Genomic DNA, 16,992 nt, shown 5'->3' on the forward strand with positions numbered 1-16,992 from the left:
CTTTTGATTGGATTAATTAATCATTCAGTGATAACTGCTCATTAGGCATTCTAACAATCAATACTAATCACTTAATTACTTGGCGTATTAGAGTTTGGGCTGGTCTGCTCATTCCTAATTAGATTCACTGGACAATCCACCCCTGAATTTTGCAGAGCCCTGCAGCGGCATTCCATGGATTTCAAGCCACACTCAGCCCTGGCCCGGGTGTGTCATTTCCCATCTCCATCGAGGGTTCACCACCCACTCTTGGCCTCCAAAGTCAATGTTCAAGGCACAGAGATCTGCAGGAGCAGGGTGAACAGTGAGCGTGGAATGCCTCCAGCCATGCACCTTCCTGTCCCTGCTGTTTCCCAAATTACCAACCCCACTGTCAAAAAGAAAAACAAATCGCAGAGGCTCTTCTCTTTTCCTGTCTTAATTAAAACTGAAAATCAGAGAACCATCCTGGCTTCAGTGGGATGGCAAAACCTGCCTGGATGGGGGGCTGTGGGTGGCCGAGGTGATGTTCATGGTCCCTGTCACCGCAGCAGCGCCCTGGGCAACGTCAGCCCAGCCCACACAGAGGTCAAGGCACAGCTCTGGAGCAGCAGGGACCTCCTTGGGGTTAAAAGCAGGCAGCAAACATGCTGCAGGATTTGGGGGGTTTCAGTCAGTTTTGTGTGATTCTCCTTACTCATCACCACTGTTCGGATTAGTCCAGCAAAGGCTTTTGCTCATTAGGCCCTGATTACTTGGTGCTTGACACTGAGTGGTGTGCTTGACACTCACACTGAGCGGGGATCTGGGCTTGCAGTGACCAGCTTGTTTTCAAAGGTCATTTTGAGCCAAACTCAAAAGGAAGGAGCAACCTGAACCGTGAAAAGAGGGCAAATGGATAATCTGAAAATTTGCTGATAGCAAGCAGGAAATTATCTTAACAATGACCTCGTGACTGAGCCTCCCAGATCATTTCCCACTGTTATTTGCTGTCCCCCTTGCTCTAACTTGCCTGTTGCCACTGCATCCCCCTGGATGGGGCTGCCCCTGGCCCGGCTGACACAAAGCAACCCCTGTCTTGCCGTGAGGTTTCCCTGCCCAGCCTCAGTGCAAACAGCGAGGACCAGCCAGTGCTGCTGCTGGGCTTTAGGGTGGGGAAAGGACACAGCGAGGAGGAGAAGGAGCAGCAGTGATGGCAGGGCTCAGGCCTGAGGGGATGCAGCCCCCGAGCTGTGCTCGCAGGTTTCCTGCTATGGGTAACAAGGAGGGAGTCTGGCCGTCTGTCACCTAAAATGGCTTTTAACAAACCTGGAGTTGCTGTGAGTGCTGGGGCCCAGGTGGGATCAGCGTCTCTGTGGAATCCTCCCTGCTTTACCGGGACCATCAGCCAGGGCTGGGAGAGCCCCTGTGTGGTGGGGTGAGCCTGGGGATGGGATCCCCGAGTGGGTGGAACCCCGGGCTGTGGGATGAGCCAGGGAATGGCATCCCCAAGTGGGGTGCGCCGGTGGATGGGAGCCCCGGGCTGTGGGATGAGACCCCCGGATGGGATGCCCAGATGCGGAGCGCTGCATTGGGCTTGACCCGGCGGGGCCGAGCGGGGCAGTGCCGGGCAGCATCCCCCGGCTCCCCGGGCTGCGGCGGAGCTGCGAGCGCCGCCCCCACCTCCCGCACCGCCCCGCGCCGGGCGGAGCCGCCGAGCCCCGCGGGCCGGGCCGGGCGCTGCGGCGGAGCGAGCGGGCGGCGCGGCTGGGCCCCCCTTCCCCGGGCCCCCCGGCCCCCCCGGCCCCGGCGGCGGTGCGGGGGCCGCGGCCGCCCCGGCCATGCCCCCCGGAGCCTGAGGCCCGCGGCCGCGGGGCGCCCGCAGCATGCGGAGGATCCGGCGGCTGGTGCATCTGGTGCTGTTCTGCCCCTTCTCCAAGGGCCTGCAGGTACCGGCAGAGGGAGGATGCGCCGGGATGGAGGATGCGGGCACGGGGATGCGCCGGGCCGGGGGGATGCGCTGTGATGGGGGGCGCGGGCTCGGGGATGCCCGGCTCCGCATCCTGGCACCGGCCGTGCACAAAGGGACGCTCCGCCTCTGTCCCCCCGACGCCGGTGCAAGGAGCTGGGGGCCGGGCAGCGGCACCTCGGGGGTCTGGAGCGGCACCTCGGGGGTCTGGAGCGGCACCGGGGGCCGCAGCGGTTGCATAACCCGCACCGCGCTCCGCCGTGCCGGAGCCGGGGAGCACCAGGGCAGCCCAGCCGGCAGCCCGCAGCGCTGGGTGAAGCTGCCGATGCAGCAGGGCAGGGATGGCTCCTTCCTTCTCTTTCTTTCTTTCTTTATTTTCCCTTCTCTTCCTATCCCTGAGCTGCCGAGGGGCCGGGCACCGGCCTCAGAGCTCCAGCGATTCTGGGGCCAGGGATGTCAGAGATGCTGGACTGGGTGTTTTCTCTGCAGCCGTGGGATGAGAAACCCTGACTCTGGCAAAGACTCTGGAGCAGAGGGGTTATCCCAGAGGGGATGAGGGGACATGGCAGGGGCACCCGGTGGGCAAAGGGTGCTGGCAGGAGGTGGGTGCAGAGCTGGGACTGCTGTGAGACAACCCCCGTGTTCCCAGGGGAGCCGCAGGGATGGAGCAGGATTTTGTGATGCTGCGTCCATTTTGCCTTTGAAGTCGGCTCCAGCCCAAAGTCACTTCCAGTTCCTCCAGAGTCACCCTAAAACTAAACAGAGCAACTCTCACAGGGTAACACCCTTTGCTGCAGGGAAGGCAATGGGGAGAGAAACCCCCGTGCCTTGAGACTGAGGCGTTGGAGGAACCCTGAAAATCCAAAATCCAAGCAAAGCTCGGGGGAACCTCTCATTGAAATGCATCCCCCACTCCCACGTTTCTTTCCACCATTTAGGGGATGATGAAGCCAGTGCTCCCCCTGCCATGCTCAGGCCACAGTCCTGACCCCCTTCTGCCACAGGAACATGATGGATTCTAAGTCAGCATAAGCAAAAAGTGACATTTTGGCTTTTCCAAGGTTTTCCAAGACATATCCCTAGTGGGGATTCCCTGGAAGAGCCCCTTTGCTGAGGGCAGGGGGCCTCACGCACCCACCCTGGGCAGTTTTTTGGGGCTGCATTGCTGGGGGGGATCTCAGGGTCTCAATGTGTCTGACTTCAGGGCTGTGAGCTGGTTCTCAGCCACCCACACTTTGCCAAGTCCTGGCCGTGCTTGGCTTCTCTTTAATTTAATTTCACGTTAATTAGCAGTGCCATTGCTCGACAGGCAAACCAGGCACCCTGGCCCGCTTCACACTTCGGGGTTTCCAATTAACGGAGAAATGTCACGATCTCAAGGCGGACCTGCCTGCTCTCACCCTCACCTGCCCATTCCTGTGGCTCCTAGAGCCCTGACAGCTCCTGGAGAGGGGCTGAGAAGGAGTTTTGGGGGTGGGAGTGGGTGTGGGCTACAAGACCCAAGCGAGGATCCCTGGCAGGTTTTAAAGGCGCTGCATCCACTCAGATCCAGCCCTATCCCAGCAGCACGCTGTGGTCTCACTGCTGTGAGGAGAGAGGACGGTTTGGAGGTGGTCCAAGGCCAAGGGATCTGTAGAATAATCTATAGAAACGGGATGGAATGGTTTGTTTAATGCAGGGATTCATTCCCTGCCCTTTGGAACTGCCGGGATCTGCTCCATGTTACATGAGCCAGGTGAGCAGCCTCTCTTACGGGAGGCCAGATGGCAGCAGCGCTGCTGTGGCAGGGTCAGGGGGAAGAAACAAAGCCAACAAAGCAAAATCCTGCTGAGAGCCTCGGAGCTGTTTGCACAGAGCATCACCCGTGAGCTCCCAGGTTTGTTACTCACCCGCTCCCTCACAGGAGCTGCTGTTGGGGGCTTCCCCTGCCTGTGGGGCTTTGTAAGGGGGGGTTCTGCTGAGAGGGGTCTCCCCAAACAGGAGCAGAGCTCTTGCAGCCCCACTGGGGTACCCTGGGCTTGCACAGGGGAGGAGAGCGGGAGGACGTGGCCACAGCTCCCAGGGATGCTCAGTATCCAGCTCCTTGCAGCCCAGCCCTGTAATCCCCCTGCTTTTAGGGAATTTTAAGTGACCTACTTGCAGCAGGAGTTGCATAAGAGACTGATGAATATATATAAAAAAGGCTGAAGGTTTCCCCAGCGCTCAGGTTGGTTTGTGTGGCAGAAGCCGTCCTTGGCCAGCTGCTGCTGCCCTGGGCAGAGCCCTGCCCTTCCAAAAGGGTTTCAAAAGCGTTTCCTTTCCCTTGCAGGGCCGCCTCCCAGGCGTCAAGGTGAAGTACCTGCTGGTGGTGTGGCTGGGCATCTTCGTGGGCAGCTGGGTGGCCTACATGCACTACTCATCCTACTCCGAGCTGTGCCGCGGCCACGTCTGCCGGATGATCATCGTGAGTGGCAGCACAGCCCCGTGGCTCCTGTTTGGGGTGCTGGGTGAGCCGGGCTGGGGGAGCCCCATTTCCATCCTCCAAGCCCCAAAGCTGGGATGAGGATCCCTCCTGGCAGCTGCTGCCCTGGCGCCGTCCCCGACATCGCACGGAGCTCGGAGTGGGAGGGGTGACCTTACCCTGCCAGGGCGACGGTGAAACAACTGAATGAGATGTCAGAGGGATGCAGCCAGGGCAGACGAGGGCAGATCCGTGTCTGTGCAGATGGAGCTGGAATGTCAGGGCAGGGAGCAGGGTCTGTGGGCAGGGACAGCATCACATCAGATCCCCCAGGCTCTGCAGAGCAGGAGGGAAAACGGGAGCAGTCAGTCCGTGGTGATTCTGTGACTGCTGGTGAGTCCTACAGAAAGCACCAGAGCTCCTTGTGGCAGCTTGGCGTGGTGTGCTTTGCCCCTGTTCGGGGTTTGCAGTGGGGTGCATGTTCCATGTTCCCCACGGCATCCCAGTGGGACGTCCCCGGGACTGCTGTGCGTGCCCCTGGCATGGGAGCAGGTCTGAGCCCAGCCCAGGCGAGGAGGGGGAGCTGGGCTCTGTCAGAACGAGCCTCGTTGATCAATCCCTCAGCAGAGAAGGGAGGCAGGAATTGCCATAACAACAGCGACGATCGTTTAATTTGATTTTCTGCCTGACTCCGACCGCGGGGTCTTGGGCGCTAATTCCTGCTCGGAGCTGGGGCTTCCAGACGCCCTGTCTGGCCGTGTCCCCTGTGAGCAGCTCCAAGGGTTAATTCCCATCCACAGCCCAAAAGAAAAAGGGAAAAGATGCAGCAAATGTCTGCAGCTCCTGCTCGCAGCCCTGAGGCTGCCGTCCCCTCGCTGAGGAGCTGCAGAGCTGCAGCCTCTCCTGCCCAGGGATGTCTCCAGCTCCAGCCCAGCTGTGGATCAGAGCCACCGTCTGTCCCTGTCCCTGCCACCCCCTGGACTGGGGCCAGCCTGATTCAGAGCAGGGACTGCTGCTCTGCTGGGCAGCCTGAGCCTGTGCACCCTCATCCTCACCCAGCTCCATGCTGCTCTCTCCTCCAGCCCTTGGAGCTCTCCCAAATCCCTGGATTTACAGCAGCAGCATCCAGGAACAAATCCCTGAGGTCCCTCCAGCAGCACAGGGGGTCCCTGCCATGCCAGCCCCACCATGCCCAAGGCAGTGAGCCATCCCTAAGGGCCAGTAGAAATCTGCCCCCACTGAGCTCCTTTCTCCCCTTGCCCTCCCCAGTGTGACCAGTACAAGAAAGGGATCATTTCTGGCTCTACGTGCAAGGACCTGTGTGAGGAGCGCAGCCTCCTGTTCCAGCACTGCCTCTCCTCCTCCCCCAGCCAGCAGGTAGGTCTGTGCCCCCCACCACGGCAGGGCATGGGCACCCCCACCAAACCCTGCAGCTCTCCCCCTCAGCCCAACCTAAACCAGAACCCAGCTCCCTCCATCGCTGTCCCCCTCCCTGTGCTCCAGGTTTACAGAGGGCTCTGGAGGGACAGGGAGGTGATCATCAAATGTGGCATCGGGGACGCCCTGAGGGCCGACAGCCGCCCGGACTCTGTGCCCAGGAGGGACGTGGTGCTCTTCGACAAACCCACACGGGGAACCTCGATGGACGAGTTCAAGGAAATGCTCCTCAACTTCCTGAAGGTCAGTGCAGGGTCCTGTGGCATCAGAAGCACCAATTGTGTTTTTCCTTCCCTTCAAACAAGAACTCCTCCTGCCTGTGCCCTCCACCCGCTGCTGGGTGCCAGGCAGGGCTCTGTGCCATGCACTGGATTAGTGGAGAAAAACCTCCATTCTCTCCCAGGAATTCTTTTTTTGTGAGATTTCAGTAGCAGCATCCCTGGAGGCCGCTGTGCCACGGCTGTGGGTGGTGTCTGTGCTGGGCAGAGCTGATTTGGTGGCCCTGGTAGTTACTCCTGTTGGCGCTTCTGCAGCAGTGGTGGGGTGGCAGCTCTGGCAGGAGGGTCTACAGCAGCCCTGAGGCTGGTAAAATTCTGCTGGAGCTGGATCTGTCCATGCTATGGTACTGGACTTTCTGCAGCGTGGTCACCATTTCCTCCTCTCCCCAGCTCAGGTCTTTGCTCCCCTGGTTCAGTTTTGTGATGTGACACCCAAACATGGGGAGCTGTGAGGGTCTGATGCCTCTTCTTGTCCTGTTTGCAGTCCAAGTTGGGGGATCAGCCGTCTCTCCCCGCTCTGGTGAGCCGGATCATCACCATGGCAGACGTGAACCGGGACGGGAAAGTGTCCCTGGCAGAGGCCAAATCCATCTGGGCACTGCTTCAGCTCAACGAGTTCCTCCTCATGTTCTCCTTGCATGAGAAGGAGCACACGGCCAAGCTGCTGGGGCACTGTGGGGACCTTTATGTCACCGAGAAGATCCCGCACACCTCCCTCTACGGGCTGGATGTCCCCCCTTTCCTGCAGTCCCTGCTGCCTTCCATCGTCCACCAGCTCATCCACCAGTGGTTTGCTCCAGCCTGGCCCCGGCGCGCCAAGATCGCCATCGGCCTCCTGGAGTTCGTGGAGGAAATCTTCCACGGCACCTACGGGAACTTCTACATCTGCGAGAGCAGCCTCAGGAACGTGGGCTACAACGACAAGTACGACTTCAAAATGGTCAACCTGAGGAAGGTGGCGACGGAGATGACAATCAGAGGCTTCCTCAAGGGCCGGCACTGTGAGCAGAACGGGGACTGCACCTACGGGCGGGACTGCACAGCCACGTGTGACAAGCTCCTGAAGCAGTGCAAGAGTGACATGGTGCAGCCCAACCTGGCCAAGGTGTGCGCGCTGCTGCAGGACTATCTGCTCTACGGAGCTCCCCTGGAGCTGAAGGAAGAGCTGCAGAAGCAGCTCCGAACTTGCATGACCCTCAGCGGCCTGGCCAGCCAGATGGAAGTGCACCACTCCCTCGTGCTCAACAACCTCAAGACCTTGCTCTGGAAGAAGATTTCCAACACCAAATATTCCTAACGGGGGAAGCATGGCCCTGGAGTTTCCAATCTGTGAGCTTGGAGTGAGGTCCGAGGGCTGAAGGCCTGTTTGTCCATCCTCTCCCCCCCAGGAAAAACACACCCTGCACAGGGAGTTCAGCAGAGCTGCAGCCCCTTCTCCTTCATGGAAACCAAGCATCATGACTTCCACCACCCAGCAGGATCAGGGATGGGTCAGCAGAGCAGAGCTGGGACATGGAGCCAGGCTGAGCAGGCTTGGGGGAGGGAGAAGACACGGAAAGGGATAAGGAAGCAGAGCCCAGCTGGATGCATCTAACTGTTCCTTGATGAACAGGAAAGCTGTGCAAAGCGATGGGAATGAATCATTCATGCTGTACTTGTCACATCTCCTTTTGAGGAACGTCTCTGATGTAAATAAACAGCTTTTACGTGAATCACGCCCCGTACATCAATAGCCAAACAGCAGCCTGTTAAGTACCAGCTTGTTTGTGATCTAAAAAGGAGGAAAAGGTAGATTTCCCCATTCAAAAGTCTCTCCTTAAGTGTTTGAGTCATCTGCCGTCAGATCCAGCTGTCACACAGGAAGCAGATAAGCTGTCTGTTGCACCGCGGAGAATTCTTTGGTTCCATTTTTAAGTGCCTGACCCTGACAGTGATGCCATGGCTTGTGTGAGGCTCCCCCCAGCTGCTCCTGCCCCCAGCCTGCAATTGGCGGCACAAGCCATTCCCTCACGCGTCCGACGCCAAGGATGGCTTAAAGGCAAAGGGCTAAACACGAACAGTTCTGACCCCTTCATGTGCTCCGGGTGTCACTGCCCACCACACTCACAGCAGGGATAAGCCAACCTCTCCGTTTAATTCTCCAGAAACTAAGCTGGGCTTGCCCTGCAGAGGTTGAAGGCTAATAACAGAATAATCCAGTGCTTCTCTCATTATTAAAATGAATTTCCAGGCAAAGCTTTTAGCAGGTCTCCAGACATTTTTTTTTTGGCTGTGTCTGTACTCCCGGGGCTCCAACTATGGCCATTTCTTTTAAATGCTCAGTTATAGCAATCCCACAACTCTGGGTAGGGAGGAAAAGCTGGATGAACTCCCCCAGGTTGCTCTGTTCCCAGCACAGCTGTATTCCTGCTGCTGGAGCACGTGCTGCTTCTCCTGCCAACAATTCCTTAGGGAAGAGAGCATGCAGCTGATGTGCAATCACAAAATAAAAATACACCTGACACTGCAGCACCAGGGCTGCGAGTTTAGGAGCCCTTTGGGGAGAAAGATCAGGATTTCCTTCTGGTGATAAGGATCCTCATCATCTCTCACCGGGGATGTTTTGGTGTCAGGAGTGCTCTGTATTCAGCAGAGCCACCGGAGCTCACTCCCTGCTGAGGAGCTGCCTCTGAAATGGAATTGGAAAGCTGAGCACTCCTAAGGATTCTGTGTTTGAAGGTTCCTCAGCCTGGACTGGGCAAAGGCACTGCCAAGGTCCTGTGTGCAGGTGCAGCTACACCTGCATGGGAGGGAAAGCCAGGGCTGGAATTCACTGGAATTCAGTAAAGTGGCTCCAGGCAGCCACCCCAGCTCCTCATCCATTGTCCTGCATCCCCATGGCAACCAGCTCCCCTGACAAATGCATTTCCTCCTGCCAGTAGCAAAGGAATTCAATGCCCCTGCCAAAATCCCCTCCTCAGGGCGTCAGAAAAGCCATTTTTCACCCTTCCTTCTTGTTTACTCCCACTAAATCCCTGCTGCTCCCTTCCCTCAAAGCAGTGTTAAAGCACCTGGGAAGTGAGGGAAAACCCTTTCCTCCTAAATCAGAACTTCTGTAAACATCTATGATGAAGAGTCGGCCGCTGTAGCTGACAGACCTGGCCCTGACAGCTTAATTGAAATAAAGACACTTGTGACAACAATTGTTCCATCACCACCTCATTAATCCACACCCCCGTGGCCCTGGACACTCCCAGGAATCGCTGCTGACTCACAGGAATTCTGCTCATCACTCATAAAAAGCACAAAGCGAGTGCAGTTTACAAACCACACCGGGATACAGGAGAGAAATGAGTAAAGGCAAAGCTGTTTTACACTCAAATTCCTCCACATTCCCCACAGGAGCTGGAAAAAAAAAGCCAGGATACTCCAAGACTGACAATCTGATCTCACTGGATGCTGCTGCTGCTTCTGCAGCAGAGCTTCGTGCTCAAGGGGATGGAGGCAAAACCTTTAATGGCTTTAAAACAATCCTAAATTCTCAGATCCACAAATGTTAAGTCTTAAATCCTAGAATGGTTAAAAAATAGCATTACTACAAATACGCAGCATAAACCTTTCAGTCTTGTAGGTGGCATCTTTATTTAGTTTTTTTTTTAATTTAAATCCTTCTTAACCATGTAGAGAAAACACAGATGATCAAGTTTTAGAAATCTCCAAACCATCAGACGTGGATGCTGCCAGCCAGTTTTCAGTTGCCACGTTTGTCAGACATTCTGCAACTCAAGGCACGATCTGCAAATTAAAAAAAGGCCCAGGATGTCAGAAAAGTTGAAAAACAGGCAGGAAAAGGGAGCAGTAATGTCAGTACTAATGAGCTAATTAACCCCTGCCATCCAGACTCTGCTGCCCTCCTTGTCTTGGTATTGTCCCAAGATTTTTCACATCCCAGAGGAAATAAAGTTTCATAAAATGAAACCACATTTTAAAGGCTCTGTTACCAGGATTCATAAGGAAACTTCTAGAGAGGGATTTCCTTCAGTCCAGAGCCACAGGAACACTCCCTGCCTGCAAACCTGGGTGGTTCAGACCCACAGCAGGGACAGAAGGACATGACACAAATTTAGGAGAAGCTCTTTGCCATGACATCAGAAAGGTTTTGGAAAAATATCTGGCTGGGGGAGTTTAGGAAAGGGATAATTTAAGAGCAGGATAGCTGGAGCCTGCTCTGGGTTATTCCTTCACTCCCTAAAAATCCAAGGTGAGCTTGCCAACCTCGGTGCAGAGCCAAGCTATTAATAGTGCAGGGAAAAAAACCCATCTGGGCTTATTCCAGCCTTTAAATCCATGACATAAACCAGTCCTTGATGATGAAGGGTTGTGCTGCGTGCAGAGAGAATTAGAATTTCTCTCAAAACCACTTTCATGCAAAAACACTCCTGTTTTCCCCAGCTGAGTGCCAGTAAAGCAATATCCATGGCCCAGGAGTGCTGCCTGGGGAAGGGCAGTTACAGGAAATGCCATCAGGAAAATGTTCGTGGTTCTGCTGTGCCTCACACAGGGAAGTTCTGAAGAGACACTCGTTAGCACTCCGTGCCCATGCAGGACCCCCGGTGTGAGGAAAGCCTGATGAAAAACCCCAAACACGGACTGCAGGGTTAAAAGAAGTCAAGAAATTTAAATAAAAGAGCCACATCTTCAAGCATAACCACATCCCCACAACCTTATTAGCATTCTTTCCCAAAGCCAGTGACTTTTGCCAATTAAAGGGTTCACTTTGCAGCCAGCACCACTGAGGCACCTTTGGCCCTGTAATGGCCATTTAATGAGGTTTCCCATTCAGCACTGCCAGTTACTCACTGCAAAGCCTCAGGGTCACAATCTCTGCGTGCCCAGAGCTGCTCTCACCATCCTGGTGTCCCCCAAGAAGGGACAGTGACACACAGCACGATTTGGATACAGGGATACCTGTATTCCTACAAGCTCACTTGGAGCTTCCTTTGCCATTGTGCCAGCACAAAACCACAGCAGAATCCAACTAAAAACTCACATTGTGCTCAATAAATTCCGTGTTTGCTTTTAGCCTGTTTTACCAGTCACAACACCATACAGGAGGAAGTGACATCTTGCCTTGGAGAACACGGCCAGGCACTCACTGCTGCACTGAAGTCAGTTTAGAAGGACTTTAATACTATTTCAGGTTTTAGCATTAATTTTTGACTTGATTTCTTCCCCCTCACTGCTTTGGTACCACATGAAGAAATAACAAAACACCCACCTTCAGTACTTGAGGCACATTCCTGAGCTGTCCTGCTCTCAAGTCACTGCAAGAAGGAAAAATATCTTCAGTTTGGGTTGTTTTTTTTATTGAGTTGGTTTCACTTGGTCTGTGTGTCTTTCTCCCCCCAAAAGCCAAACCTGATTACAAAGCTGCATTTCAGGAGATTGCTGATTGCACCTTCTGCTCCAACTCTTGGAAATCAAGATGTTGGAAGTGTTTTATCCATGCTGGGAACAGGGTGTAATTTCCTCCATATGCTAAACCCACACCCAGCTGTTTCTAACCCCATCCGTATTTTGGAAACAACAATTTCAGTGCCTGTTTCCCCCTCCTCCTCCTCCACTGCCAGGTGCAATTCCTGAACCCTGCACAAGCAGAGGTGCCCTTTCAAAGGCAGCAATTAAGGATATCTCACAGGCCATGAAGGATTGTTGAGGGTAAAAATAGAATTCAGGAGTAGAGCTGACACTTGTATTTGTCCTTGTGAAGTGAAGGAACACCCTGCTGCAGTTAAAACTGGCATCATTTCAACTGCTCTTCAAAGGAATTATGCTCCACCCTCTGCTGATTCTCTGGAGAGAGGAGAGTGTGGAAAGAACACCAAGCAACTCCTCTCTCCAGGGAGTCAGGATTATTGGAATGAAGAATACCAGAATCAGACATCCCTCACAAGAGCATGTAGTGACAGGACAAGGGGGAATTGTTTACACTGAAAGTTTAGATGAGATATTGAAATCCTTCCCTGTGAGGATGGTGAGGGGCTGGGATGGATTTCCCAGAGAAGCTGTGGCTGCCCCACTCCTGGAAGTGTCCAAGGCCAGGCTGGACAGAGCTTGGAGCAACCTGGGGTAGTGGGAGGTGTCCCTGATTAAGAGAAGAACTGAAGGACAGTGTCAGCTGGTGCATCCTGTCTACCCTTCACCATTCCCCACTAAAGGCAAGGGAACAGGAAAATCAATCAGTGTCAGGTTGTTGAGCAATCCTGAGAGCTCACAGGGCTCAGAGCACCAGGGAAGACATCGCCTGTTGCTGTCTGCCACCGAATGACACAAACGCGGCACTGCAGCCACGCCTGCAACACGAGCTGGGGCAGGGGCTGGGCAGCTTCCAGCACTGCGCTCACCTCGGCCTGGGGCACCTCCGGCTCTGCCACGGCTCAGGGCTGCCTCTGGAAAAGAGGGAAATACACGGACAGGGTTTAGCCACACCCCAAAGCCTGGTTACACGGTTACTGTTTCACTGGCAACAGGGATTTAAAAGAAATAAACTAACAACACACGAATCTTTTTATTTTCTGATAGGATTAAGGTTGGTGACTCCCAGTGTTGTCACCGCGCTGCCACGGGGCTTTACAAATCACTTCAAGGCATTCTTCTGTGACACAAGTGGTACCCACAGGATCTGATTCTCAAGGCTAAATGATCAGAAACCCACGTGCCACCTCTGCTGCACAGATCAAGCAGAACTTCCCATTGTTACATCCAGATCTCAGTCAGTTTTTCCCCAGTCTCCTATGAAGCAGCTGATTAATGAACGATGTCAGGCTATCAATCACTCTGAGTGCTCACGGGGTGCAGAACAAACGAGCGTAGAACATAGCCTGTGTCTCTCTTGCCACTCTCTTGACACAAAGATGCCACAGCAGCCATCTCTGCAACGCCAGTGGCAGGCTGGGAGGGGGGAAATAACCCATGAAGACTGAAAAAATGTAATTATGAATGGATGTCCATCCCTAGAAGTGCTCAAAGCCAGGTTGGATGCAGCTCTGAGCAACCTGGGATAGTGTAAGGTGTCTCTGCCCATGTTCCTTTCCAACCCAAACCATTCCGTGATTCTGTGCTATTTTTAAGAACAAGATTTTATCACCTGCTCAGAAGGCAATGCCACAAAGGTGTGTGGTGCACGTAGAGACGTTAAACATAACACACCACTTACAGTTAAAAACGTGGTTGAAGCTTGCTTGGGCAGCCTTTTTGAGAAGGATCACCCTTCATTTCTGAAGTCACCCCATCGTGGTCACTTCATTTTTTGTCCACTGCCAGGCTGAAGAGAGAAAAACAAAAGAAAAATGCTGTTAACAATCGCCTAACAACCTTTTTTTTTTTTCTGAAACGCATTATTTACTTGAAAACCAGAGAACTGCAACAATTAAAAAAAGAATATCTACTGAAGATTCATTTTAGCTACTGAAATCTTTGAAAACATTTTCCTGAAAACCCTAAATTTTCTTCCCTTCTTCAGTGGGGTATATTAAAACATATACAGCTATTTATGCTCTATATTACAACTATATATACAAAATATATCTATTAAAAGATACACTTTTAATGTGCGTGTATGTATGTATATATGGGCATTATTCTCCTTGCGCATTCCATGATACGCCAGATTTACAGCGCACGTGGCAAGGCCTGGAGCCCCCAGAGCCCCGGGGGTCTCTCCGGGCCGTTCCGGCCGCGTGGCTGAGGGGAAGGGCCGTACCCGGAGCCTCACCTCACTCGGGTCCTCCCGCCGCAGCCGCTCAGCGCCGGGGCCGGAGAGAAGCGGCACCGGCCCTGAGGGAGCCTCACCATAATACGGCGCGAGAAGGCGCAGCTGTGGAGCCGCCTCAACCAGCACCGGTTTTCTGCGCCTGAGGAACCCAGGGCTCGCTGCTGAGGACACCGGGAGAGGCCAAAGCTGGTCCCGGTCCCGCTGAGGAACGACCGCAGCTCCGCTCCCGCCACCCCGCGCCCGCCGAAAGGGCGGTGCAGCCCCCGCCTCCCGCTTATATAGGGAGAGGGCGGGAGCGCATGCGCGGCGCATTTCCTCCCACGAGCGCCCCCTGCCGGGCGGGAGGACCCAGAGCGGGGAACGGATGGGGCTGGGGACACGGGATAGGACACGGGATAGGATACGGGATAGGATACGGGATAGGATACGGGATAGGGACACGGGACACGGGATGGGACACGGGATAGGGGACACGGGATAGGATACGGGATAGGATACGGGATAGGGACACGGGACACGGGATGGGACACGGGACACGGGATGGGACACGGGACACGGGATGGGGACACGGGATAGGACACGGGATGGGACACGGAACACGGGATGGGGACACGGGATAGGACACGGGATAGGACACGGGATGGGGACACGGGATAGGACACGGGACACGGGATGGGGACACGGGATGGGACACGGGATAGGGGACACGGGATAGGGACACGGGATAGGATACGGGATAGGATACGGGATAGGGGACACGGGATAGGGACATGGGACGGGAAACGGGACGGGACATGGGATGGGGACATGGGACGGGGACACGGGATAGGGGACACGGGATAGGACATGGGATGGGGACACGGGACGGGACATGGGATGGGGACACGGGATGGGGACACGGGACGGGGACACGGGACGGGGACACGGGACGGGACATGGGATGGGGACACGGGATGGGGCACGGGACGGGACATGGGATGGGGACACGGGATGGGGACACGGGATGGGGCACGGGACGGGACATGGGATGGGGACACGGGATGGGGACACGGGATGGGGACACGGGATGGGGACATGGGATGGGGACATGGACCCCTGCCCTGGGCTATCCTGGGACTTCCCATGGAAACATGAGGCATGCTGGAGTATGGGTATCCCTTTTCTCAGCTGCTCCTAGAGTCCCCTGCTTCCCGCAGTGGCAAATGTTGGGCTCCCAGTGTGTCACTGGACCAAGTAGGGACCCTCCGACCCCCGCTGAGGACCCTTCTACCCTGCAGCAGCCACCATGCAGTGTCCCCAGCTTGGGGACATCCTTCATCCCGTTCCCTCCCATCGCCTTGACTGCCCTGGCCAGACTCCCCATCCCATTCCACAAGGCAAAAACCCAAAAAGGAGCACAGGGATAAATCCCTTTATTTGCTAAGAAGAGGTGCAAGATACAAGTGGCTTCAGATGAGATCACAAACACAGGAAAGCCACAGGACAGCGGCACCTCCCTGCAACAGTGACAAACCCGAGGACAGGAGCAGGGTCTGGCCTGGCTCCATTTTCCCTTACGTTGCTCTGGACAATTTTTGGAGCTAGAGACTCTCCACAGCTGTGACCACTGCCGGATCACTGTACACAGGGCTGGGGGGTCCCCTCCCCAGCCAGCCAGCTCTGCCAAAAGCCGGTGCTCTGGATGCAGAGCCAGTCCCATGGAAGTGGAGCAGGACACCCATCAGTGAGGCACTGAGCGCATCCCTAGGGCTCTAATTGCCCTTGGCTTTGCTCCGCAGCTCCTCGATGGCCTCGCTCTGCCGCCTCTTGTCCTTGGCACGGATGATGGTCATCCTGAAGAGTTTGCAGTAGAGCTCCACGGCCGCGGGGGTGTCATCATTCCCGGGAATGGGGTAGGTGATCAAACACGGGTTGCAGTTTGTGTCCACCACCCCCACGGTGGGGATGTTCATCTTGGCCGCATCCCGGATGGCCACGTGCGGCTCAAAGACGTTGTTGAGGGTGCTGAGGAACACGAGGAGGTCGGGCAGGCGGACGCCGGGGCCGAACTGGATGGAGGCGTTGGTGAGGAGCCCTCCCTGCCAGTAGCGGGTGTGCGCGTACTCCCCGCAGGCCCGCGCCGTGCTCTCGACCAGGTGGCAGAACTGGCGCTTGCGGCTGACGAACAGGATGATGCCCCCGCGGTAGGCGACGTGGGCCGTGAAGTTGAGGGCCAGCTGCAGGTGCTGCATGGTCTGATCCAGGTCGATGATGTCCTGACCCAGGCGGCAGCCGAAGATGTAGGGCTCCATGAACCTGCGGGGACAGTGGGAGTGCGACACAGGGGACAAGGGGATGGGGTGTGCAGGCATCGAGTGTTTCTGGACCATCCCATGCTCCAGCTCCTGGCTGATACCAGAGGTGCTCTCTGCAGAGAGCCCTCACACCCAGTGTGTGCCCCAGTCTCACATCGGGGGGATCCCTGTAACCTGCCCTGTGTGGGCAGTTCCAGGCTCAGACCAATCCAGCAAATGTGGTCTAGGGAAGCATTCCTGATGTCAACATGAGCTGGATCACAAAACAGCATCACTCACCTGTGCCGACATCCCTTTTTGTGGCCCAGGTGCACCCGAGCATCAAAGAGATCTTTCAGGGTGAAGAGCTCATTCACGCTGAAGAAGTCGGGGTGGCTGAGAGGCTCCGTCAGCAGCTTGTCATCCTCAGCTGAGAGAGGGGAAAGAAATAATGACTGCATTTTGGGAATGAGGCGGGACTGCAGAAAGGCGCCCGGTGCAGCACGACCGGCTTCTGCACGGCGGTGACACCCGCACGGGCATCGCTCACGGGCTGGGGTGCCAGGGGTGCAGTGCGTGGCTCTGGGGACCCCCTTTCCCGGGGTGCACGGCAGCACTCACCGCGGGGCCGGGTGGTTGCCGGGGCCGTGGCCGGGACCGGGACGGTGCTGTAGAGCCGCGGGGCTGCTGCGGGAGAGAAACACGTGGGTCACACGGGCGGGCCGGGGCGCTCCGGGCCGGGCCGGGCCCCGCCGCTCACCTGCCCGCAGGAGCCGCGGCACCGCCATGCTCCGAGCCCGCCGCAGGGCACGGACGAGGAGGAGGAGGAGGAGGAGACGGCGGAAGGTCAGCGGCGCTTTCCGCTTCCTGCGGGACGGGGCGGG

General features: G+C 55.9%; 2 protein-coding genes and 1 long non-coding RNA gene across 4 annotated transcripts; 1 reads left to right on the forward strand and 2 right to left on the reverse strand.

The window, feature by feature from the left end:
- The first annotated feature begins 1,793 nt into the window (after positions 1 to 1,793).
- Positions 1,794 to 8,278, forward strand: DIPK1B (divergent protein kinase domain 1B). The gene is made up of 5 exons (XM_082295211.1): positions 1,794 to 1,907; positions 4,236 to 4,370; positions 5,637 to 5,744; positions 5,871 to 6,047; positions 6,567 to 8,278. The coding sequence occupies exons 1-5, from the start codon at positions 1,845 to 1,847 to the stop codon at positions 7,377 to 7,379; spliced, it is 1,296 nt and encodes a 431-aa protein (XP_082151337.1). The 5' UTR covers positions 1,794 to 1,844; the 3' UTR covers positions 7,380 to 8,278.
- Positions 8,279 to 9,678: 1,400 nt separating this feature from the next.
- LOC309580972 lies at positions 9,679 to 14,073 on the reverse strand. The gene is made up of 5 exons (XR_014227016.1): positions 13,836 to 14,073; positions 13,278 to 13,385; positions 12,466 to 12,510; positions 11,340 to 11,385; positions 9,679 to 9,856 (listed from the first exon to the last, which is right to left on the reverse strand). It is a non-coding gene; the product is annotated as an uncharacterized lncRNA (long non-coding RNA).
- A 1,157-nt stretch (positions 14,074 to 15,230) lies between these two features.
- MRPS2 (mitochondrial ribosomal protein S2) lies at positions 15,231 to 16,953 on the reverse strand. Of its 2 annotated transcripts, none has more exons than XM_082294965.1 (4): positions 16,869 to 16,953; positions 16,730 to 16,795; positions 16,409 to 16,538; positions 15,231 to 16,130 (listed from the first exon to the last, which is right to left on the reverse strand). In XM_082294965.1, the coding sequence occupies exons 1-4, from the start codon at positions 16,894 to 16,896 to the stop codon at positions 15,587 to 15,589; spliced, it is 768 nt and encodes a 255-aa protein (XP_082151091.1). In that variant the 5' UTR covers positions 16,897 to 16,953; the 3' UTR covers positions 15,231 to 15,586. The 2 variants fall into 2 exon arrangements, with proteins under 2 accessions (XP_082151091.1, XP_082151092.1); XM_082294966.1 differs by having other exon boundaries at positions 16,730 to 16,792; positions 16,869 to 16,934.
- Positions 16,954 to 16,992: the final 39 nt, after the last annotated feature.

This window comes from Coloeus monedula (assembly GCF_965178545.1).
Source record: "Coloeus monedula genome assembly, chromosome: 21".
Classification (NCBI taxonomy): Eukaryota; Metazoa; Chordata; class Aves; order Passeriformes; family Corvidae; genus Coloeus; species Coloeus monedula.